Source organism: Leucopleurus acutus (assembly GCF_964270905.1).
Source record: "Leucopleurus acutus genome assembly, chromosome: 14".
Classification (NCBI taxonomy): Eukaryota; Metazoa; Chordata; class Mammalia; order Artiodactyla; family Delphinidae; genus Leucopleurus; species Leucopleurus acutus.
In genome coordinates, this window is record NC_139156.1 from 47,085,757 (window position 1) to 47,106,673 (window position 20,917).

General features: G+C 36.1%; 1 protein-coding gene across 5 annotated transcripts in view; it reads right to left on the reverse strand.

The window, feature by feature from the left end:
• MAPK8 (mitogen-activated protein kinase 8) overlaps positions 1–20,917 on the reverse strand; it is a 118,003-nt gene that overhangs the window by 31,016 nt on the left and 66,070 nt on the right. For 4 of the 5 annotated variants that reach the window (XR_014326731.1, XR_014326732.1, XM_082854213.1 and 1 more), the window contains exons 2-3: positions 12,975–13,145; positions 9,193–9,322 (exon numbers count right to left, since the gene is read on the reverse strand). Coding sequence is in view for 2 of the 5 variants with exons in the window: in XM_082854213.1 (XP_082710339.1) it covers positions 9,193–9,322; positions 12,975–13,096 (252 nt within the window). In the remaining 3 variants the exon portion in view is untranslated. Of the gene's footprint in view, positions 1–1,681; positions 2,923–9,192; positions 9,323–12,974; positions 13,146–20,917 lie in introns of those variants that run through there. The other variant, XM_082854215.1, reaches the window with a different exon arrangement.

The window sequence follows — 20,917 nt, forward strand, 5'->3', positions numbered from 1 at the left end:
AAATGTCTGTTGACAATTATACTTAGGAATGGGAATGTTTTTCTAGACATAAACTTCATGAGAGCAGAATCCATGTTACTCATTTAAGCATAAAGCTTTGCTTATAGAAGGCATTCAAATATATGTTCAGTGAATAAATTCAGAAAAGTACTTTTCAGATCAGAGAGGGTAAAACAAATGTGTTTAAGACAGAGGAATAAGTATCTAGTTGTTCTAAATGAATTCATGTCTCCTAACCAGATGAACTGTACACTTGGAGACTTGGAGAATTAGTAAAACTATTCTCATTAACATCTGGGAAATCCCACAGTAGAAGACAGGTGTTAAAGATAAAAGGCATACAGAGACAGAAAGGAGATTAGCTGTTGCTTAGAACTAAGGAAAATGGGAGATGGGGGAATGAGAGCGAAAGGAATGGCGTCTCTTTTTGAGGTGATGAAGATGTTCTAGAACTGACTGTGGTGACAGTCACATATATCAGTGAATATACTAAAAACCACTGAATTAAATGGATTAGTTGTATGGTATGTGAATTGTATCATAAGAAAGCTGTTATATAAAATAAGATTAAAAGGGGCAGTTGTCTTGCTTCTCAAAAAGAGAAATAAAGAAAATTACATCAGTCATATACTGGACAAACAAAAGTCAAGGACTGATTAAGTGGATGGTATATGACTACTTTAGAAAAAGTAAAAATTACTAGGAACACGTAAAAATTCACTGGGAAACTTCATACTTCTGTGAATAAAAACAACAACAGCAATAGTAACAACAAAGAACAGCAGCAGATCAGAGAAATGCAACCAGATATATGAAGATTTCAAAAAGGCATTTTTGAAAATGTCACTAATAACAATATCCTTGTGAATAGGTTGAAGAATTGGAAGATATGGGCAATTTTTATAGTTAGAGATGTAATTTTTGCAGGTTGCTAATGAACTAATCCAACTATTATGAAGGCACCCTGAGCAAAACTGGTAAGTGAAGCCAACAAGTGAAAAATCCGAACAAAGAAGAAAGCAATCCCCAACAGTCTAGTAAGAGGAGCCAGATTTCACATATGAAACTGAATAGGAAGATACAGAAAGCACTACACTAAAGAATGGGAAAGACCTGTTAGCTGGTCTATGACAAAGAATAACTTGCTTATTAGGTAATGTGAGTCAAATGGTGACCAGATTTCCAAACAGGATTACAATGTCCACAGTTAAGAGATGACATGCCTCAGCTCCTCTCAGAGGATTCAATCAGACATGCACTACTGTGTACCAGGTGACATATCCAAGTGCATTCAGAGATAAGTGACCAAGTTGAAAAGGAAACTCAAAACCATCTATGAAGAGTGGAAAATGCACAATATGAATGTACTTAGTACTACTGAATTGTACATTTAAAAATGGTTAAGATAGTAAGTTTTATTGTTATTGTATTTTACCTCAATTAAAAAAAAAAGAAGAAGGGAATGGGAAAAACCAGAGATGTTTAGACCAATGAAGAGATGATTTGCACAAAAAGGCAAGACATTACAAAAGCATCCATCCATCAGGGAGTGGAAAAATTCCATTACCATTCCTCTTTTCCCTATCTTTATTCACATTCATTCACTGAACAATTCACTGAAAAAGTTATGTTTCGAGCACCTATTCCGTGCAAGCACTCTTCTAGGTGCCAAGGGTATTACCTGGATGAATCTGTGCCACCTCCACTAAAGGGTTACTCATGTGAAACAAGCTTTCCATGCCCTCCATTTAGTTGACAGAACCATCTTTCTTTGCAGTCACCCAGGCTCAGGAGGTAGGTGTCACTGGCCGTCTCTCCCCAATGCAAAACCAAGGTAATGCCACCACGACATTGCCACGAAACAGGCTCCAAGGGGTACGAGCAGTTCTATTCCAGGGCAGGAGGCCACCAGCAAAATCTTGACAAGCAACATACTTGGCTCCCATCTAGAACAAGAATGGCTGACGCAACTTCTTCCCGATCACTGACTGACTGTAATCTTTATCTCTAGGCCTTTATTTTTTCTGGGTAATAAAATAAGTTTATTTATATATACATGGTAGCTGAATTCTGTGGATAAGGAAAAATAAGTCATACATCTCACATATGTATATATAACATATGTATCTCTGATTACATATATTATATATAAATTTTACTTTTCAAACAGATTTCTTTCTCTATATACACACACACATTGATATTTTAAATGCAATCGCCGACAGAAATATTATGATAAGACAACTTAACATGAGTTCGGTGATTGTCTCTATGCCTCTTTTTAAATACTATTCCTCCTCTCGGAGGCTCCCTTCCTTCAATAACCCAATTTTTACCCCATCTTTAAGAAATAGTCTAGGCCCACCCTTCCCCAAAGCTGTCCCGTTTCATTCAAGCTCACAACAATCTTCTTTCTCCTTAAATCTCAACACTTATTTTCCATCTGCCATAATTTTTTTTGAATTTTATTTAATTTTTTTATACAGCAGGTTCTTATAGTTATCCATTTTATACATATTAGTGTATACATGTCAATCCCAATCTCCCAATTCATCACACCCACCCCGCCACTTTCCCCCCTTGGTGTCCATACGTTTGTTCTCTACAACTGTGTCTCTACTTCTGCCATGCAAACCAGTTCATCTGTACCATTTTTCTAGGTTCCACATATATGCGTTAATATACGATATTTGGTTTTCTCTTTCTGACTTACTTCACTCTGTATGACAGTCTCTAGAGCCAACCACGTCTCTACAAATGACCCAATTTCATTCCCTTTTATGGCTGAAAAATATTCCATTGTACATATGTACCATATCTTCTATATCCATTTGTCTGTCGATGGACATTTAGGTTGCTTCCATGACCTGGCTATTGTAAATAGTGCTGCAATGAACTTTGGGGTGCATGTGACTTTTTAAATTATGGTTTTCTCTGGCTATATGCCCAGTAGTGAGATTACTGGGTCATATGGTAATTCTACTTTTAGTTTTTTGTGTTTTTTTTTTTGGTGGTACGCGGGCCTCTCACTGTTGTGGCCTCTCCCACTGCGGAGCACAGGCTCCAGAAGTGCAGGCTCCGGATGCGCAGGCTCAACGGCCATGGCTCACGGGCCCAGCCGCTCTGCAGCATGTGGGATCTTCCCGGACTGGGGCACGAACCCGTGTCCCCTGCATCGGCAGGTGGACTCTCAACCACTGCGCTACCAGGGAAGCCCCTACTTTTAGTTTTTTAAGGAACCTCCATACTGTTCTCCATAGTGGCTGTATAAATTTACATTCCCACCAACAGTGCAAGAGGGTTCCCTTTTCTCCACACCCTCTCCAGCATTTGTTGTTTGTAGATTTTCTGATGTGAGGTGATACCTCATTGTAGTTTTGATTTGCATTTCTCTAATAATTAGTGATGTTGAGCAGATTTTCATGTGCTTCTTGGCCATCTGTATGTCTTCTTTGGAGAAATCTCTATTTAGTTCTTCAGCCCATTTTTTGATTGGGTTGTTTATTTTTTTAATATTGAGCTGCATGAGCTGTTTATACTTTGTTAATTTGTTTGCAAATACTTTCTCCCATTCTGAGGGCTGTCTTTTCATCTTGTTTGTAGTTTCCTTTACTTTGCAAAAGTTTTTAAGTTTCATTAGGTCCCATTTATTTTTGTTTTTATTTCCATTATTCTAGGAGGTGGATCAAAAATGATCTTGCTGTGATTTATGTCAAAAAGTGTTCTTCCTATGTTTTCCTCTAAGAGTTTTATAGTGTCCAGTCTTACATTTAGGTCTCTAATCCACTTTGAGTTTATTTTTGTGTATGGTGTTAGGGAGCGTTCTAATTTCATTCCTTTACATGTAGCTGTCCAGTTTTCCCAGAACCACTTATTGAAGAGACTGTCTTTTCTCCATTGTATATCCTTGCCTCCTTTGTCATAGATTAGTTGACCACAGGCGTGTGGGTTTATCTCTGGGCTTTCTATACTGTTCCATTGATCTATATTTCTGTTTTTGTGCCAGTACCACATTGTCTTGATTACTGTAGCTTTGTAGTATAGTCTGAAGTCAGGGAGTCTGATTCCTCCAGCTTTGTTTTTTTCCCCTCAAGACTGCTTTGGCTGTTCAGAGTCTTTCGTGTCTCCATACAAATTTTAAGATTTTTTGTTCTAGTTCTGTAAAAAATGCCATCGGTAATTTGATAGGGATTGCACTGAATTTGTAGATTGCTTTGGGTAGTATAGTCATTTTCACAATATTGATTCTTCCAATCCAAGAATATGGTATATCTCTCCATCTGTTTGTATCTTCTTTTTTTTTTCTTTTTTTTTTTTTTTTTTTTTGCGGTACGCAGGCCTCTCACTGTTGTGGCCTCTCCAGTCGCGGAGCACAGGCTCCGGACGCGCAGGCCCAGTGGCCATGGCTCACGGGCCCAGCCGCTCCATGGCATGTGGGATCCTCCCAGACCGGGGCACGAACCCGTGTCCCCTGCATCGGCAGGCGGACTCTCAACCCATGCACCACCAGGGAAGCCCCTGTTTGTATCATCTTTAATTTCTTTCATCAGTGTCTTATAGTTTTCTGCACACAGGTTTTTTGTCTCCTTAGGTAGGTTTATTCCTAGGTATTTTATTCTTTTTGTTGCAATGGTAAATGGGAGTGTTTCCTTAATTTCTCTTTCAGATTTTGTATCATTACTGTATAGGAATGCAAGAGATTTCTGTGCATTAATTTTGTATCCTGCTACTCTACCAGATTCATTGATTAGCTCTAATAGTTTTCTGGTGGCATTTTTAGGATTATCTATGTATAGTCATCTGCAAACAGTGACAGTTTTACTTCTTCTGTTCCAATTTGTATTCCTTTTATTTCTTTTTCTTCTCTGATTGCCGTGGCTAGGACTTCCAAAACCATGGTGAATGATAGAGGTGAGAGTGGACATCCTTGTCTTTTTCCTGATCTTAGAGGAAATACTTTGTTTTTCACCACTGAGAATGATGTTTGCTGTGGGTTTGTAATACATGGCCTTTATTATGGTGAGGAAGGTTTCCTCTATGCCCACGTTTTGGAGAGTTTTTATCATAAATGGGTGTTGAATTTTGTCAAAAGCTTTTTCTGCATCTATTGAGATGATCATATGGTTTTTATTCTTCAATTTGTTAATATGGTGCATCACATTGATTGATTTGCATATATTGAAGAATCCTTGCATCCCTGGGATAAATCCCACTTGATCATGGTGTATGATCCTTTTAATGTGATGTTGTAGTCTGTTTGCTAGTATTTTGTTGAGGATATTTGCATCTATATTCATCAGTGATATTGGTCTGTAATTTTCTTTTTTTGTAGTATCTTTGTCTGGTTTTGGTATCAGGGTGATGGTGGCCTCATAGAATGAGTTTGGGAGTGTTCCTTCCTCTGCAATTGTTTGGAAGAGTTTGAGAAGGATGGGTGTTAGCTCTTCTCTAAATGTTTGATAGAATTCTCCTGTGAAGCCATCTGGTCCTGGACTTTTGTTTGTTGGAAGATTTTTAATCACAGTTTCAATTTCATTACTTGTGACTGGTCTGTTCATATTTTCTATTTCTTCCTGATTCAGTCTTGGGAGATCGTACCTTTGTAAGAATTTGTCCATTTCTTCCAGGTTGTCCATTTTATTGGCATAGAGTTGCTTGTAGTAGTCTCAGGATGCTTTGTATTTCTGTGATGTCTACTATAACTTCTCCTTTTTCATTTCTAGTTTTATTGATTTGAGTCTTCTCCCTCTTTTTCTTGATGAGTTTGGCTCATGGTTTATCAATTTTGTTTATCTTCTCAAGGAACTAGCTTTTAGTTTTATTGATCTTTGCTATTGTTTTCTTTGTTTCTATTTCATTTATTTCTGCTCTGATCTTTATGATTTCTTTCCTTCTACTAATTTTGGGTTTTGTTTGTTCTTCTTTATCTAGTTCCTTTAGGTGTAAGGTTAGATTGTTTATATGAGATTTTTCTTGTTTCTTGAGGTAGGCTTGTATCGCTATAAACTTCCTTCTTAGAACTGCTTTTGCTGCATCCCATAGGTTTTGGATCGTCGTGTTTTTGTTGTCATTTGTCTTTAGGTATTTTTTGATTTCCTCTTTGACTTCTTCAGTGATCTCTTGGTTATTTAGTAACGTATTGTTTAGCCTCCATGTGTCTGTGTTCTTTACGCTTTTTTCCTTGTAACTGATTTCTAATCTCATAGCGTTGTGGTCAGAAAAGATGCTTGATATGATTTCAATTTTCTTAAATTTACTGAGGCTTGATTTGTGACCCAGTATGTGATCTATCCTGGAGAATGTTCCGTGGGCACTTACGAAGAAAGTGTAATCTGCTGTTATTGGATGGAATGTCCTAAAAATATTAATTAAATCTATCTGGTCTATTGTGTCATTTAAAGTTTGTGTTTCCTTATTAATTTTCTGTCTGGATGATCTGTCCATTGGTGTAAGTGAGGTGTTAAAGTCCCCCACTATTATTGTGCTACTGTTGATTTCCTCTTTTATAGCTGTTAGCAATTGCCTAATGTATTGAGGTGCTCCTATGTTGGGTGCATATATATTTATAATTGTTATATCTTCTTCTTGGATTGATCCCTTGATCATTGTGTAGTGTCCTTCCTTGTCTCTTGTAACATTCTTTATTTTAAAGTCTATTTTATCTGATATGAGTATTGCTACTCCAGCTTTCTTTCGATTTCTATTTGCATGGAATATCTTTTTCCATCCCTTCACTTTCAGTCTGTATGTGTCCCTAGGTCTGAAGTGGGTCTCTTGTAGACGGCATATATATGGGTCTTGTTTTTGTATCCATTCAGCGAGCCTGTGTCTTTTGGTTGGAGCATTTAATCCATTCACGTTTAAGGTAATTATCAATATGTATGTTCCTATTACCATTTTCTTGCTATGGGTTTGTTTTTGTAGGTCCTTTTCTTCTCTGTGTTTCCCACTTAGAGAAGTTCCTTTAGCATTTGTTGTAGAGCTGGTTTGGTGGTGCTGAATTCTCTTAGCTTTTGCTTGTCTGTAAAGCTTTTGATTTCTCCGTTGAATCTGAAAGAGATCCTTGCCGGGTAGAGTAATCTTGGTTGTAGCTTCTTCCCTTTCATCACTTTAAATATATCATGCCACTCCCTTCTGGCTTGTAGAGTTTCTGCTGAGAAATCAGCTGTTAACCTTATGGGAGTTCCCTTGTATGTTATATGTCGTTTTTCCCTTGTTGCTTTCAATAATTTTTCTTTCTCTTTAATTTTCGTCTATTTGATTACTATGTGTCTCGGCATGTTTCTCCTTGGGTTTATCCTGCCTGGGACTCTCTGTGCTTCCTGGACTTGGGTGGCTATTTCCTTTCCCGTGTTAGGAAAGTTTTCAACTATAATCTCTTCAAATATTTCCTCGGGTCCTTTCTCTCTCTCTTCTCGTTCTGGGACCCTTATAATGAGAATGTTGTTGCATTTAATATTGTCCCAGAGGTCTCTTAGGCTGTCTTCCTTTCTTTTCATTCTTTTTTCTTTATTCTGTTCCATGGCAGTGAATCCACCATTCTGTCTTCCAGGTCACTTATCTGTTCTTCTGCCTCAGTTATTCTGCTATTGATTCCTTCTAGTGTATTTTTCATTTCAGTTATTGTATTGTTCATCTCTGTTTCTTTGTTTTTTTTTTTTGTATTTGTTACATCACAATTTTATTTAAATCAAACATTAAAGATACATGATTATTATATATTCAAAATATAGTTTGAAACACCTCTTCTAACTCATTTTCTCCCATTAAATATATCTTCAAGCATTTAGAAGTGATCATTCAGTAAAATCTTATTCTGACTGTTTCTTTGTTCTTTAATTCTTCTAGGTGTTTGTTAAACATTTCTTGCATCTTCTCAATCTTTGCCTCCATTCTTTTTCTGAGGTCCTGGATCACCTTCACTATCACTATTCTGAATTCTTTTTCTGGAAGGTTGCCTATCTCCACTTCATTTAGTTGGTTTTCTGGGGTTGTATCTTCTTCCTTCATCTGGTAAAAAGTCCTCTGCCTTTTCATTTTGTCTGTCTTTCTGTGAATGTGGTTCTCCTTCCACAGGCTGCAGAATTGTAGTTCTTCTTGCTTCTGCTGTCTGTCCTCTGGTGGATGAGGCTAACTAAGAGGCTTGTGCAAGTTTCCTGATTGGAGGGACTGGTGGTGGGTAGAGCTGGGTGTTGCTCTGGTGGGCAGAGCTCAGTAAAACTTTAATCCGCTTGTCTGCTGATGGGTAGGGCTGCATTCCATCTGCCATAATTTGACAATTAAACTTTTACTGCTTTATCACATCTGATATTTAACTCTTTATGTATTTATTTTGTCTTCAAAATAACACTGTAAGCTCCCTCAAAAAGGAGTCTAATCCTCAATTTCCATAAATTTTTTCCCTTGGGGCTAATCTACTAACTCCAATACACAGAGGCTTGCACATAGCTAGCTCTCAAAATGTGGTAAATTGTGTTTTGTGCAATCAGAAAGTATTGAGCTCTTTATGAACTCCTTTGGACAAACACCACAACACATCTCCAGTCAGATGCTTTGGGTTTAGTACTTCATAAAACTGTCCCTTGTACAATTTACTCCTAGTTTATTTCCTCTCATTTTGGAGAAATCATTCCATTAAAATAATCATAAAAGTATCAGTATGCTTAATGTAAGTTTTTAAAAGTGTAAAGGAGTGAAAGTCGTATGTTTAAGTCTTTATAATCATTAGAAAATAGAATTAGGAATGTTTTACTAATTCCATTTAAATATTTTTTAAAGTTTCTGGTAAACTGCTTTATCCAATATTATTAAATAAAGTACCAATGTCAAAGAATAATGGGAACAATTTCATCTCTGTGCTCAGGCTCCAGTTTTCCGAAATGTTAGCTTAATAGAAAACAAAAAGCAGAAGATGAGATCAAGCCTAAATAAAGTTCTAAAACATCTACCTCTTTAAAATTCCTTTTGCAAATTAAATGTCAGAAAATTATACAATCTAAATTTCATAAGCTATTTTTCTTCTAATATAATTTAATAAAGTTGAGAAAAATTTATATATCCCTTTAAGCAATGCTTCAATCCAAAAGAACAATTTAAAGCACATACTATTTTAAAAGATTTTTATATTCATATATTCATGAACAAATCTTGATTTCATTTATACTTAAGAAATTTTCTAAAATGTTCACTTACATTTTTGTGATTTACACATTTCATAAGAACTAGCTCTCTGTAAGCACGCTTAGCATGAGTTTGATTCTGAAATGGCCGGCTTAGCTTCTTGATTGCAACATTTCTTTCAAGAATGGCATCATAAGCTGCACTGTAATAAGAAATTCAAAAACAACAAAAAACTTAAAAATCTGCAAAACTGAATTTATGAAACATTCATTTAGATTCCTCACTTTCTCCAAAGATAAATGCACTTGAACCAATTTCCAGCCCTTGATGCTCAATACGTCTCTTCTATACCTATTAGAGCATATTCCAACAGTGTATAGCATTGTTAACTGTTTCTTAAAATGCTAATGGATTAAAAGTGAAAATGGACTGTGAAGAAAGAGACTGCTTGTTCACTGAGTGTCATCCAAGATCCACCTAGCATACAATGGGCACTCAATGCACAAATGTTTAATGAGTATTCAGGTCCAATAGATAGCTTAGAGCCCAAATGAATCCCTCACCCCAAATCTACACCAAGGAAAGACAGGATAAAGAATACATGTGGTCATAAATTCTACTCAAAACATTTGCTGAAGAATTCTACATAAGTACATCACTTCCTCTTTAGACACAACAAAATGAATACAGAAGAGGAAAGTGCATATAGAGGCATCTATACGAAAGATTATTTTATAAAAAGTAAACACTTAAAATTTGTTTTGGAGGAGATATTAAAAATCAAGGTATTTATAAATATAAATGCCAGATTTCAGGACATCAGAAGCTGCTTCATAACTATTAACGAAACAACTATAATTCTGGGAAATATAACACTATACTCATTAACTCTTCACATCTTCCTCTACCATATGACTCTGACCAAACGGCATATTTTGCAAATGACAGGTCAAAGAAAGTATAGCACAAGTAAGGTAAAGTGTCTTAAAATTATAGAATATTATGATTAAAAGAGGCTTTTAAAAATCATTTGGATTAATCACTGCCTGATATAGGGCCAGAGAGGTTAAGTAATTTGTCCAAGGTCAGCCAGAAAGTTAAAAGCAAAGCTGAGACGAGTAGACTAAGACATGAGGTCATGCTTTTCATACTGGACCACCTAACATACTATAAAAGATGAGTTCTGTTTATATAGTATTTGGAAAGTCAGCACACTACTGATTAAAATTATTCTCTCACCTAACTGGAAACCTGAGTTTGTTCTGTGGCAATCTTACTATATCAAATATAGTGAAGAAATTATGTATTAAGAAATTGGTACTACATAAAAGGACACATCTATACATTCTATATATACCATTAACTATTGCCTATATACATATATATACATACACACCAAAACATACATATTACAATCTTTACTTAGAAAATGCTGTTATTTACAGATATGTTCTTCCCAAATTAAAAAAAAAGGCAAAACAAAAAACATTAGGGGTCACATAAAATGATTAAAAGTTTTGACTGTTTCAGATAAAGTATTTTATTTTTAACCATTAAATTCATTCCTATTAATTTTTTATCTGCTATATCAAACTCTAAATTTGAACTATTTTGTATCCAAGGAAATTAGATTTCTAATTATTGATTCTTTTTTTAAAATTAATTAATTTTTGGCTGCATGGCATGTTCATTCATTGTGATGCGCGGGCTTTTCACTGCGGTGGCTTCTCTTGCTGCGGAGCACAGGCTCTAGGCGCACGGGCTTCAGTAGCTGTAGCTCAAAGGCTCTAGAGCGCAGGCTCAGTAGTTGTGGCTCACGGACTTAGTTGCTCCGCGGCACGTGGGATCTTCCCAGACCAGGGCTTGAACCCATGTCTCCTACATTGGCAGGCAGATTCTTAACCACTGTGCCACCAGGGAAGCCCATAATTATTGATTCTTAAATGTGCACAAATTAGAAACACCTGGGGACTCAGAGGCCCCAATCCAGACCCAATGAATCTTACCATCTATAACTGGGGCCCAAAATAATGCCTTTAAAAAAAAAATTAAGTTCTTCAGTTGATTCTGACAGTAGTACAACAGTGAGTTTAAAAAAATTTTTATTATTTGTCTATTTCATAGTAATGTTTTGTGAAGCAAAAATTTGAAGGCATTTATTCCTTAGGACAGTGGCTGATTACCTTCCAAAGCAATTAAAAAAGAAAATTCTGGTACACAAATTTCAAAAAGCACTTGTCTGAGGATAAGTGAAGATACAGGAACATAATATATTTTTAAAATACCATTAAGTATTTTATAAATAATATATTCCTCACAACAACCCTGTATACTAGGTAGGAAAACAGGCTTTAGAAGAGTTAATTTGCCATGTGAGTCACAAAGTTAATAAATCAGAGAGTTAGAATCTGAACCAATAGTTCACTTTCAGAATTCTTAGCATATTGATATTACCACATCATTTTCTTTAAATTTAATTTGTGGATGGTTAAATGTCATCAGTTAAAATGACAACCAATCAGCCAATAATGCTTTATAAAATGACCCAGCTTCTGTAGTTTGTGATAGTATAAATTACCTTAAGAATACAGAAAAGAGAATAAATGTTACAGTCCCCATTACACAAATTTGTTTGATTCTAATATTTTACCATTATTCCTCTGAACTTTTTTAAAAGAAAGATATTATTATAGGTAAAGCCCCCTTCCTTCTCTCTATTCTCAGAGGTAAGTACTATCCTGAGTTTGGTATTTATGAATGTTTTTATACTTCTGCATACATAAATATATGGTATTGTTTTGCATACTTTAAAGTACATATATATATACAGTATAATAATGTATGTATATTCTACATCTTGCTTTTAAACTCAGCGTTACATTTTTGATTATCCTTGTTGACACATATAAGCTCCAGTTCATTTTAAATGTTGTAGAGTATTTCACTGTGTGATTATTTTTTATTCTCCTACTGATAGATTTGATGCTATTACCAATTTTTGCCATTTTAAATGGTACTGCAAAGAACAGCCCTACATATGTCTCTTTCTGTACATATGCAAGAGCTGTATGCAAAAGTTTTTCTAGAACCTGGGAGAACTGCAGGGTTGTAAACACTTAGGAGTTTTTAATAGATTCCAAAACAAATCTGGTTCAAGAAGAGGTAATAAAGATATAATTATGAAAAAAAAAAAGATATAATTATGCTTGAGTGAGGCTTAGAATTCCCTACAACACTAGCTTAGTATGCTAACTTAGTAACCTAAAATTATTAACAGAACTATCCCAAAGAGTGTTTTGATTTTCAGTTTATAAGGAATTATGCTGATCTATAGAGCCTAGGCCTTTTGTAAAAATTAGCCTGTAGATCAATTTTAAAGATACATAGGAGTTTTGAAACACATACAGTGACATATTAGCTGACTTTATTCCCCAGTGTAAAACAAGATTTATGATATTCGAGAATTTCATTACAGTGTAGAAGTGATGATTAAGTGAAGCTTCTTATTAAACAGTTAGCTATGGGAATAAATGTATACATGGAATTACCAAGCATGTCACTTATTCTTTCCTGATACACATATCTGTCTTTACATGGCTTATGACCAAGTATTTAATCATAATTTACACTTAAAGATGACAGAGCTGATTTATAAAATTATGTTTTATGAATAATAAAAAAGCCATTAATCTCAGAACAAAACAGCCGTGTTATAGCTTTAATTTAAATTTTATAGTTTTAATTTTTTGAGGTAAGCTAAATATTTACCAAGGAATATTTGCCAAAGAATTTATGAGAGAAGAAAACAGAGCAGTTAATGATTCTTTGCCTAATTTTTGGAAGTAAAAACTTACCATACTATTCCTTGGGCTCCTGAACCTATAGGTTTTAAATTCTGATATCGTTTCAGGACTGTGAATGTAGAATCTCCAATCTCTACACTATAAAAATTGCTGTCACGCTTGCTTCTGCTCATGGTGGCAAGCAATTAATTTAATGGCTTCATCCAAAAATTCACCAAGAAGCTGCAAAATGGAACAAAATGTGATGTTAACAAAATGAATTTGCTTAATCTTAAAATTCAAGTCATCACTCTATTCACAGATTGCTAGATCATGTTAAAAGAGCTGCTTCATTAAAAAACACAGTTAGAAAGAAAAAATTACCACAGAGCCTGGTTAGCATCTGCTATACTTAAGAAACAACCAATAGTTTAAAAAAGAAAAACAAAAAGCAAATAATTATAACTGTTTTTAAGGTCACTTCCAGTTTAAAAGTTTAAACTAGTCCTTTTTATGTGTTTATTATAGTGTTGAAACCTTAATTTTTGTAACTGATAAACTTCCATTCAAAAATAATTCACAATCTCAGTGAGTGTTCGTGGAAGGAACTACAAATTGACAGGTTAGTAAGCTGGTTATCACATATCACTCCTACAGAAAAAACTAACAAACACAGAGCAGCACCTTGCTGTCATTAAAACAGAGCCCCTGATCCCCAATAGCAACATCCGGGTGTAATGCATAAGCTGAGGTTGTAATGGTTGAAAGAAAAGAATCACAGTAGAAAATATAAGATTAAAAATATATATATAAGGTAAAGTTATTTTAAAAATAAGAAACTATAAGAGAAGCATTTAGTATATTGGGATATGAAACAAAACAATGCTGTTCTGAACTGTTTGGGTCATCTAAAGCATAACCTAAGTTCTGACCACAGAGTTTTACAATTTGTCTGATTGAAAGCCAAAGCAGTCTTTTCCTACCCGTTTGAGTATTACTTGCTGACAACTCTTATTAACCATCCTTACTAGACAAAACCGGCCTATTCTAAAATGCATGCAAGGGACTTCCCTGGCGGTCCAATAGTTGAGACTCGGTGCTTCCAATGCAGGGGGCAGAGGTTCAATCCCTGGTCGGGGAACTAGGATCCCACATGCCACACAACATGGCCAAAAAGTAAAATAAAATAAAATAAAATAAAGTGAGCCTTAAAATGCATGCAAGACAGCTCCAACCTACTCTCCATATCCCGTAATAAACTGAGAAACCAGTCAGGTCTAAAGAATTACTATTTTTGTGTGTGTGGCTGTAAGACAATGCTAACAACAAAAACAAACACAAAATAAAATTCTGATAAGACTTAGAATGCAAAGATTTAATTCAACATATATTAAATGCGTACCATGTGCCAGGCACTGTGCTGTGTCCTGGGGCCAGATCATGTAGAGGCTCATGAACTGGATTCTAATAGCTGAATTCTTTTTTTTTTTTTCTTTTTTTAAAGCAGGGGGCTGAGTTTATTCTGTGCACACACACGCAGACCTAAGTTATCATATCCACATAATAGCTCAATTCTTAGAGTAGGATAGAAGCCACTGGAAAGTGCAGAGTAAGAGAGTGCCTTGACTATATCCCTAGCTGCTACTTGGAGATTATACTGCAAGAGAGGGAGCAAGAGCTGGAAGAGGAAAACCAGTGAGCTACTGAACTAAGCCAAATGAAAGAAATAAAATTAAAATTAAAAAGAAGTTTTAGGTAGGTGGAGTTAAAAATAAACAAAAACTAAACAAAAAGTTTAAACAGTGTAGGCTTTAGAAGAAATAAACTGGAAGCAATTGTGAAGGTAGAGACATGATTTAGATAAATTAAAGAAAGGCCCAGAGAAACATTTCCAAAATCAATAACAAAACTAGTCATGTAATATTCCAGAGAAGACTGAAACCACAAGTCTCATTAACTCTGCCTAAGTTAACAGACCATAGGCTTGTCAATTTCTACAACAAAGCCTGTGGAGATAGTGACTGGAACTGTACTGAGTAATAAACATCAATTTGGGGAGAAATGACATTATAACAATTTTGAGTTTTCTGATCCATGAACATGATATTCATTTCCATTTACTTGGTTCTCCTTTAAGTTCCCTCAGCAATGTTTTATAGTTTCCAATACACAGGTCTTGCAAAATTCTGTTCAACTTCTCCACAGTATTATTGACATTTAGATGCTACTGTGAATGTTTTTACGTTAATTTATTTTTATTTAAATTTCAGTTGTTCATTGCTAGTACAAAGAAATACAATTAATTCTTTTGCATAATAACTTTGTACTAAGCTCACTTATTAGTCTTAGTAGCCTTTTTTGTGGATTCTTTGAGATTTTCTACACACACAAGCAGTTTCAATTCTTCATTTCCAATTTGGATGGCTTTGAATTCCTTTTCTTGCCTCACTGCACTGACTGTTAATTCCCATACAATCCTGAATAGAAGTGGTAAGAGCATCATCATTCCCTCATTCCCGACCTTAGGGGAAAAGCATTCAGTCTTTCACCACTAAGTGTGATGTAAATTACAGGATTTTACTAGATACCCTTTAACAGGCAGAAAAAGTTCCCTTCAAGTCCTAGTTGACTGACTAAAGAGCATTAAATTTTGTCAAATGATTTTTCTGAATCTATTCAGATTATCATATGGTTTTTCTTTCTTAGTAGGTTCATATGGTGAATTACACTGATTGATTTTCAAACATTAAACCAAACTTGTATTCCTGTAATGACTCTTACTTGGTAAAAAGGATTACCCTTTTTTTTTTAATACTATTGATTCAGTTGGCTAAAATTTCATTAAAGGTTTTTCCATCTATTTTTGTGGGGGCTATTGGTCTGTAGTTTTCTTTCACGCTAAGGGTAAATGCTGACCTCATAAAATGAGTTGGGAAGTATTCCCTCCTTTTTATTTTCTGAGAGACTTTGTGTAGAACTGATATTATTTCATCTTGAATGTTTGATAGAATGCCTCAGTGAACATTCTAGGACAAGAGATTTTTTGAAGGAAGATTTTAACTGCAAATTTATTTTTTTTTTAAATATATAGGGCTGCTCAGGTTATCTACTTCTTAAATGAGCTTTTGGTAGTTTGTGTTTTTAAAGGCATTTGCTCATTTCATCTAAATTGTTGAATTTAATGTCTATAGGATCTGTAGACATGTGTCCTCTTTCATTCCTGCTATTGTAATCTGCATGCTCTCTCTTTTTTTCCTGATTAGTCTGGCTAGAATTTTATCACTATTATTGATCTTTTCAAAAAGCCAAATTTTAGTTTCTGTTTTTCTTTATTGTTTTGTACTTTTCTATTTCTTTGGTTTCTACTCGTCTTTATTCCCTTTTTTGTTTTAGGATTACTCTTATCCTTTAGTTTCTTAAAATGAAAGCTTAAGAGTACTGATTTGAGGATTGCTTTTTATAATATAAACAATTAATACCATAATTTACCCTTAAAGCAGCACTTCAGAGCTTCATCCCACAATTTTTTTAACCATCAAATCTATACTTAATAATAATAAAAGCAAAATTTTACACAGAGCTTACTTTATGCTGGGTCCTGTTTCAAGTGCTTATAAATACTCTTTTAATCCTCACAACAGTCCTATGAAGGTTTTCTAATTGTTTATGGATAGAGAGTAAATTCAGTCCCTGTTACTACATCTTGGCTGGAAGTATAAGTCCCATTTACTCATTTTGTCTGATGCTGCATTATGTTAAGAAAGGACCTATTGTTTTTCCATTTCACAGATGACAGAATTGAGTCTTTAAAGGTTACCTACGGTTGCAAAGTTAGAAAAGAGTAAGTAAGTAAGTTAGTAAGAGGTTTGTTTGTTTGTTTTTAGAGTGAGGATTTGAGTCCTTCATCCATACACTATATTGAGTCCAAAATAAAACAAGTCTTGGTGCTGAAGAAGACATGAAGGAAGAGGTGAAGTTACAAACATGTTGTGTCTTAAGCATGTTGAGTCTGAGATACCTCACCGAGACATCCAAATGGAAATATCAATTTGGTAGCTAGATACAGAATTGGACCTCAGAGGAGAAGTCTATGTGAAAGATATAAATTTAAAAGTTGGCATTGTTATTGAAGCAACGAGAAAGAATAATATTACTCAAGAGGATACAGTAGTAAGAGAAGAAAGGCCTAAGAGTCAGCTTTGTGGATACCCACATTTAATGTGCAATTAGAGAAAGATAAGCCAACAAAGAAGTCAGAGAAGATGTAGCCAGAGACATACATAGAAAATGAGGAGAACACATTGAAGAAGCCAAAGGAAGAGTGTTTTCAAGAACAGAATGGCCAATAGTATTGAATGCTACAGAAATATCAAATAAGTAGAGTGATGGGGGTAGAAGGGTATTAGAATAGAATGATGGGGGTAGAAGGTAGATTGGAATGAGCTTAGGTGTGAATAGGATATGATTTTAGAAATAAGTGGATATAACTACTTCTTTAGAGAAGTTGATGGAGAAGACACAAGGAAATTGATGGAGAAAGGTATATGGTCAAGGGAGGATGATTAGATTAGATATTATATATAATATACTACAGCATAGCATGCATAATATATATAACATAAAGACAACCTGATCATATTTCTCTGCTAATAGAAAAGACTCAAAAAGATAGGAAGGGTGACACCAGGAGAGTGAAAAAGAAACCTGAGGTTTCAGTTAGCATAACATCTCTGAAAAGGTGGAAAGAAATGGGATCCAAAGCACATGTGTGGCCATACAGAAAGAGATACTAATGCAGCATTGCCATCAGAAAATACCTTCAGAAGACTGAGACAGAGGAACAATTTCTAAGATAAGGGCATTAAGGATACTGGTGAGATTTACAGAGGATCCATTTGGTGTACCATTCTCTCCATAAGGAAGCTGGAGCAGGAAGAGTGTGAGGAGGAAATAATATGGAATCTGAAAACTCATTTCCCTACTCAAAAAGGCCTCTTTGTGGATTAAGACCAAAGAAACATATAGAATTTAGAGGTGACTGGTCATGAGTCTCACAGGAATAAAACAGAAGATAGGCATTATTATGCCATTTAATAGATGAGTAGCTGAGGCTCAAAGTGGTTAACATGCAACAGAATGTTGCGGACATACTGAGTTTCAGCTTTAGCTTTCAAAATATTCCTCTGCAAGAACACTACACTCATGTCAACGTGGTTAAATTATCATCCCCAAACTCTTTCACCTGATTTACTCATTTCCCTTTCTTTTTTGGGAAATACTTTGATCTCTTTTTTGTAGCTATCCAAATTCTATCTACCAAAGACTAGCTTAAATATAATCTTCATGAAGCCTTTTCCAGCTTGAACCTAATTTCTCATCAAAACTACCTTGCTGTATATTTAGATATGCAGATTTTACTGTCAGACTGTGGTCCTTCTGAGGGCAAGGACTGTGTCTCCTACACTCTCAGATTTCCAAAACATGTCAGCTCTTTAAAAGAGGTATAATTTAATAAGTAACTGCTAAAAATGTTAACCAAGAATGTGAACCTTTTTAAAAGTAACAAATCACTTTTAAATTTTTTTTTTTTTTTGATGATGAGAAACAATGCCGTATTTTATTTTATTTTATTTTTTGCGGTGCGGGCCTTTCACCGTTGTGGCCTCTCCCGTTGCGGAGCACAGGGTCCGGACGCGCAGGCTCAGCGGCCATGGCTCACGGGCCCAGCCGCTTTGCGGCATGTGGGATCTTCCCGGACCGGGGCACGAACCCGTGTCCCCTGCATCGGCAGGTGGACTCTCAACCACTGCGCCACCAGGGAAGCCCACAAATCACTTTTAAAAGTTCTGTTTATCTTTCCCATTGTTTTCCTTCATAAGAAAAAAAAAGGCTGAATTAGGCTTTTATAACTCAAGGTTTATTTCTGTAATGTCTATACAAGAAACAAGACTCATCTGCTATCAGGCTGGCCCATCCATAAAATGGTTGGTCTGGTGAGCCTGAATGTAGAGACAAACGAGTTAAACTAAGCAGTTATATAAAGAGTACTCAGGGAAAAAAGAGTGAGTTCAATAGAGCCATAAAGCCAGGCCTCACAGACAACGGAAAATAATTCAGGCAGTGCAACGAAGTTCAGAATTCAAGATAGCTCTAATCGTCAGATTATCTTGACAATAAGTCACTGGGGTGAATTGGAGCCTATCTATCTTTAATCATCTTGCTTTTATGGCTACCAGCAGACCCCCTCTGTGATGGTTAATTTTGCGTGTCAAACTGACTAGGCCACAGAGTACACAGATATTTGGTCAAACATTACTCTAGGTGATTCTGTGAGGGTGTTTGGATGACTTTAACATTTAAAATTTAAGTCAATAGATTGAGTAATGCATATTGCTCTCCTCAGTGTAGGCAGGCCACATCCACGGGCCACATCCAAACATCTAAAGGCCTGAATAAAAACGAAAAGGTGGGATTCCCTGGTGGCGCAGTGGTTGAGAATCTGCCTGCTAATGCAGGGGACATGGGTTCGAGCCTTGGTCTAGGAGGATCCCACATGCCACGGAACAACTAGGCCCGTGAGCCACAACTACTGAGTCTGTGCGTCTGGAGCCTGTGCTCCTCAACAAGAGAGGCCGCAATAGGGAGAGGCCCGTGCACCGCGACGAAGAGTGGCCCCCGCTCGCCGCAACTAGAGAAAGCCCTCGCACAGAAACGAAGACCCAACACAGCAAAAATAAATTAATTAATTAATAAACTCCTACGCCCAACATCTTCTTTAAAAAAAAAAAAAACGAAAAGGTTTATTCTCCTGCAAGTAGAAGGGAACTCCTCCTACCTGACTACTTTCAGGCTAGGATATCATTTTTTTCATACTTTCAGACTAGAACTGAAATATTGAGTCTTGAGCCTGCTGGCCTTCAGGCTAGAACTTAACATCATCGGCTATTCTGGGTCTCAGGCATTCAGACTTAGACTAGTGTTACATCAGCTTTCTGGGTCTCCAGAGTGCCAACTGTAGATCTTGGAATTTGTCAGCCTCCATTCTCTCTCTCTCTCTCTCTCTCTCTCTCTCGCCCCTCCCTCCCCCCATGCATCCATGCATCCATCCATCTACCCACCCACCCACCCACCCATCATATTGGTTCGTTTCTCTGGAGAACCTTGACTAATATAAAATTTCACTCTACTCTGAAATTTTCTTCTGTGTAACTCTTGGCTTCTACTACCTCATGATGGCTGCATGCTGACTTTTCCCTCATCATCTTCTACTTAGGACTCTGCTCAAACATCAGCTTCTCAGAAATGCCTTACATAATTAGCCTATCTAAAATAGTACCCTCTAATCACACCCTCTTCCTCAGCCTGCTTCATTTTTCTTCAAAGCACTTACACTACTGACATCTATTACATGTTACTTATCTGTCCCGTCAACGTAAGTTGCATGAAAGCATGAAAGTTGGTCTGTTCATGATTAAATCACCAGAGCCTAGAATAGTAACTGGCAAATATTAGGCATTCAGATAGGTGTTGAATGAACAACAAATGAACAAACTGTAACTATAAGTTCCCATTCCGAACTGTCCATCATTCTCCTCCTCTCAAGGAGTAATTTACATGAGAAAAAGAGATATGTGCTTGATTAGTTTAATGCCCGTTACTGCTGTTTGTGCAGTTTTCATACCAGGCCACTTCACAGACTACTACCCTTGGGTCAAAGGCCTGCCCTGGGCTTATCAATTATGGCCAAGGTGGCAGAACCACATTCTACAGTATCCATCTATGCTAAGGAATTGCTTAGGGCTGCTTTCTCAGCAAGTAGGTAATAGCCTTTAAAATGAGGTTAGGTCTAACTAATGAAGTCTGACTACTTGCAGGTTATAGTCAGAGATTCCTGGCCTCACACCTAAGTCAATGTTTCAAAATTCCTATTAACATCACTCTTAAAAGCCCTCAAGTGGCCTCTAGAGCAGATCTCAACTGCCACTATGTAAATGCATCTATTTCAGTTCCACATA